Genomic DNA, 4,888 nt, shown 5'->3' with positions numbered 1-4,888 from the left:
TTATCAGGAAAACAATATTTTTCTACTCAAATTCTAGCCCGGGTACAAAATCATGCGTAGTTATTTTACACATTTCCGATGTGAAAAGCGGGGGTGGGTGGGGTTCCTACATTTAGCTTAATTGAGGGGATGTACTCTAAACTTATTAAGAATTAATGTGAACTCTAACTACATATTATATAGGTATATATATATATATATATATAACCAAGCCGTCGTACCGGGCTGGGTAAAAAGAGAGAAGAAAGAGGGGAGAGGGAGGGAAAGAGAAAGAAGAGGAAAAGAATTGAAAGAAAGAAAAAGAGAAGAGAAAAATAAAGACAAGAATAAAAAGGAAGATATCATAATGACAAGACTCACAACACCCATGCAACCCCTTTTCCACTTTAAAAACTGTCATAACTCCTTTGATCTATGCTGCCAGATGGCGTAACCACTGGGGGACAAGGAGAAAATATCTATCTTTGAAAAATCTTCCCCACCCCTTTATAAATGCCCTTTCATCCCCTGAAAGTGTTTAAAAACCTCAAATTTTGCCCGCATTTCTTGTTAACATGGCCCAATTTCCTCTAAAAATTGCACATTTTAGGGAGTTTTGATCAATTCCAAAGAAATTAGAATTAAAAACACAGGGGGACAAGGGGAAAATATCCATCTTTGGAAAATCTTTCTCCACCCCCTTGACAAATGCATCCTCTGAAATTGCCTAAAATTCTCAAATTCTTTGCGCGCATTTCTCGTTACGGTAGGCCAATTTCCTCTACAAATTGCACATTTTAGGGAGTTTTCATCAATTCCGACGAAATTAGAATTAAAAACACAAAAATATTTTGCGCGCTTGGCGCGTATTTTTTAGGGCTTTTTTAGTTTTATCGTTTAAGTTATTTAAACACATAATACAGTAGTCCCAAACTCAAGAAAGAAAAATTTAAGATAGATCATTTTAACCTAAAAGAAGGGCCTCAATGTGTATAGATGGTGAAAGAATATGTTTGTAATAAATAAAAACCATGATGAAAATGCTTATATTTAATTTCAAACACACGCGTGTGGCCTATATTATAAATAAGATAAGCCCTATGTCGTATTGTTTTCAATATGGGGAGTGGGGTGGGGTGGGTATGGTAAATTACTAACCGGGAAATGAGGATTGTATGTTATTATTATTATTATTATTATTATTATTATTATTATTATTATTATTATTATTATTATTATTATTATTATTATTATTGTTATTGTTATTGTTATTGTTATTATTATTATTATTATTATTTTGTATTGATGTTGTTTGTACTGTTCTTTAATTTTATTAAAGAGGGCCCCTGAATATCTGTTAACCTACTGGGCTAAACTAGAAGAGTTACCCTCTTTAAAGATGGTTGAAATAAAAAAAATATATATATACCCACTCTGACCCGAAACCCCTGTTACGCACCTGGTGTTAGCGCCAATGTGTGCCCTTGTGCGGACAGGAGATGTGCCCCCCTCTGAAGCTGGAAACCTTGTTTTTGCAATATAAATTGATGTAATTTGCTATTATAGGCCTAAACAATAAATTCCTCATCAACCGATATAACCTTAAACATTCTTGGAATTGACATAACATTACTGATGTCGTACACACCCTTCAGTGTGAAATGTGGCTCTCTTTGCAAGCACATTTAACATCTAAGGAAAAAAGAGCTTAGATTGGTACCAGATAAAATAATTTGTTATCAACATTAATACATTATGCTAATTTTCATCTTTGTAAACGCATAAGACAGTGCAAATTATTTTTATGACAGTCTTTTGAAGTGTGTAAAGCTCCATTTTATCCCATACATAGTCAAAATATGGGGGGGATGATACAATGGACCATCCCCCTTGTCAAATATTGGGGGGATATATCCCCCATCCCCCGGGATCTACGCCTATGTATAGGCCTATATAATTTACGCAACTTATTCTGAGCCATATTTTTCATACGTAAGCAAGCTTCGTCGAACCATTGATTCTGTCTCTTATACACATCTAGATGTGTATAAGAGACAGATATAGGCCTATTGTATTTTGTATTTCATTCAAAAAGTAAACAGCAATTATACATAGAATGAACATATGTAAGTTAAGAATATGATTAAAGTAAAAGTAAAAAGAAGAACATATCTGCGGACAGTAAAATTGAAGCTAGCAGGTCGGCCTTTTCTGTTCCCCAATTTTTATACTAACTCAAAGAGCTTCTTTCTTATTAAATAAATTCAGCTGTGATTCTGTGAAATACATCTCTGTTACCACAGATCCTATATACAAATTGTATACAGTTGCATATTGTTGTATATAGGATCTGTGGTAATACTAAGGTGATGTATGCAAAATAGGCTTCAGATTGAACGCCATCACATTCATATTGATTGGTCGCTCATTTTCAATTTTCCAACCAAAAAGATTTTCCCTGAAAAAAAAATCAATGCTGACCGATAAGTAAGCACTCACTGTGCTGTAATTGGTTGACTACTGAACTCGTATAGTGTAGCACTGTAGCAGGTGTAGGTGGAACGATTTAGGCTAAGCCAAAATTTGTCCCGGCCGGACCAATATTATCCAAGGAAGACTGATTTTGGCCGGCCAAAATCGGTCCCCCGGACCGATTTTAGCCCGGACCAATTTTAGCGTGACAGGCCCACTATTCCAAAATGACACCTTATTTCTGGAGTTCATTGTCAGCAAACTATAGTTATAACATGATCTAATGATCACAAGTCACACAAGTCACATGATCTCGATGCTTGGCTTACAGGCATTGATGATGTGAGTTTAACTTCCTTGTATCGCTTTCATTTGTGTTAGGCGTATCTTCTTTGCATAAATTCAAACCCTCAAGGCATAGCATGATTTAAAACTACTGGATCCAACTTATAGCTACGCGGGCTGCTTTTATTTTATGTTTTCTTACAAAGCTCGAGTGAATTTCTGACCCCAGGGCTCAAAGTAAATCCACCCTCTTCCCTGCTATTCAAATAAGGAAGTTCCGATAGTCGCCCACTAATAACACACATCACGTGCGCTTCAGTTCCAGTCCCAGTTGGAATTGTCATTTGAAAATCACGTTACATGCTTCCGAGTTGTAGTTAATTGCGTTCAATACATCCCAATATGTCACCGAGACTATTCAAACTCACCATCGGCATCGTAATTCTCGCATTCATCTCCTCTGGACAGGCCCATGGTGTTAACGGAGGGACGGAGTGTGCAGGTATGAAAATGAATGTCAATTTTCAATTACTGTTGTAGACCTGCTCTATTGGAAATTAGGTTATCGTTACTGTCATTGTTATTCTTCGGCATATTATTAAAGTTATTGTAAGGCCTACCATAATAATAAAAAAATAATATTAATAACAATAATATTTATTATTATTATTATTATTATTATTATTTTATTAATATTAGGCCTATCATTTATTCCATCATTATAATTAATAATATTGTTGCTAATACTAATAATATTGTTAATAATAATATTATTATTATTATTTTCATTATTATTATTATTATTATTATTATTATTATTATTATTATTATTATTTTTTTTTTTTTTTTTTTTTTTTTTTTTTTCTGGCCGTCACTTTGGTAACTTACCATGCTTAGAATTTTTCCGTGCTTTGCCGAAGCATAGGCCGTAATTAAGGATGTGCCTCCTAATATTTAGTGTCAATCTATGGTGGGGTGTGCGTGTGAGGCCCAATTAAAATGTTTTAGATCAAACAGCTTACACTGAAACTTGCGGGAAAGTTTAATCAAGTTACAAGGAAGAAGTTGTTATGTGTTAGTGACGATCAATTGAAGGGTGTACATTTGAGGGTCTTTTCAATTTTTGAGGATCCAGACATAAACATCTCTTTAAATAAAAAATCAATGGGTAGAATTTAAACATTGTATAACAGGTCGTCAATGTCGAGTAAAGAAATGATTAAATTGTTGTGACGATCCGGAGTAGGGTGTAGATCTGAGGACCATTGAAAGGAAAACGTTCCACCACATATTTCGAAAACGGATCAACTGATATGAATGAAACATTCGGAAAAAAAGTTTAACCAAGTTACAAATAAGATAGCATTATAGTATGTGTTAGCGACGAATCAGTAAAGGGTGTAAATAGGAATGTTATTTAAATTTTGGAGATCCCAGACGTAAATATCTATAAAAAGTTTTCAATCGGTGTAAATAAAATTTTCTTTAATAGTTTGTAAATGTCAAGTAAAGAAATTACTGAATTTTTGTGATGATCCGGCGTAGGGTGTGAATTTGGGGACCATTTAAAAAAAAAAACGTCCCAGACCAGGTATTTCAAATATATATATATATATACATATATAAATACATATACATATACATAATATACATACAGTATATACATACATATACATAAATAATATATATAATATATATATATAATATATATATAATATAAATATATATATTTGAAATTTCAATTTTCAAATTTCAGAGTGATTGCAATTGACCATAATGCCAGTTGGAGCGACAAAAATCGCAAAGATAAAGAGAATCACTGGGAACTTTTACTTAAAACAACCACACCATTTGGACTCAATACTGTATTAGGAACGTACTCCCAGTACACTAAATTAAACCAATGGCATTTCAATTTATTCTGGATAAATCATTTGGCTTATTTATTGAGGCTTGCTTCTAAAGTTTAGTGTTGGCCTTCCTGTTTACTTGTTTAGGCTTTTTATTCTATCTCACCCAGCCTATTGTTTCCAATCATGCTTGCATGAAATTCTCACTTTATACCATCTAGCTTTTTCTACCCTCACCCACTCGCCACTGAGGAAGGACTAGTGTTGTCCGAAAGCTCTGGTTCTATGTGTATAAGAGACAG

At 33.8% G+C, this 4,888-nt stretch overlaps 1 protein-coding gene across 1 annotated transcript in view; it reads left to right on the top strand.

Annotated features, from left to right (window-relative positions):
• Positions 1–2,882: 2,882 nt before the first annotated feature.
• The window catches only part of LOC117100594 (acyloxyacyl hydrolase-like), a 25,610-nt gene continuing 23,604 nt past the window's right edge, over positions 2,883–4,888 (top strand). The window contains exon 1 of the mRNA XM_033240380.1: positions 2,883–3,238. Within this exon, the coding sequence (XP_033096271.1) occupies positions 3,139–3,238 (100 nt within the window). The 5' untranslated portion in view covers positions 2,883–3,138. The remainder of the gene's footprint in view (positions 3,239–4,888) is intronic.

Source organism: Anneissia japonica, unplaced genomic scaffold (assembly GCF_011630105.1).
Source record: "Anneissia japonica isolate Jap-2015-1 unplaced genomic scaffold, ASM1163010v1 scaffold1770_len632688_cov154, whole genome shotgun sequence".
In the NCBI taxonomy this organism is placed as follows: Eukaryota; Metazoa; Echinodermata; class Crinoidea; order Comatulida; family Comatulidae; genus Anneissia; species Anneissia japonica.
This window is presented reverse-complemented; position numbering and strand designations above follow the sequence as displayed.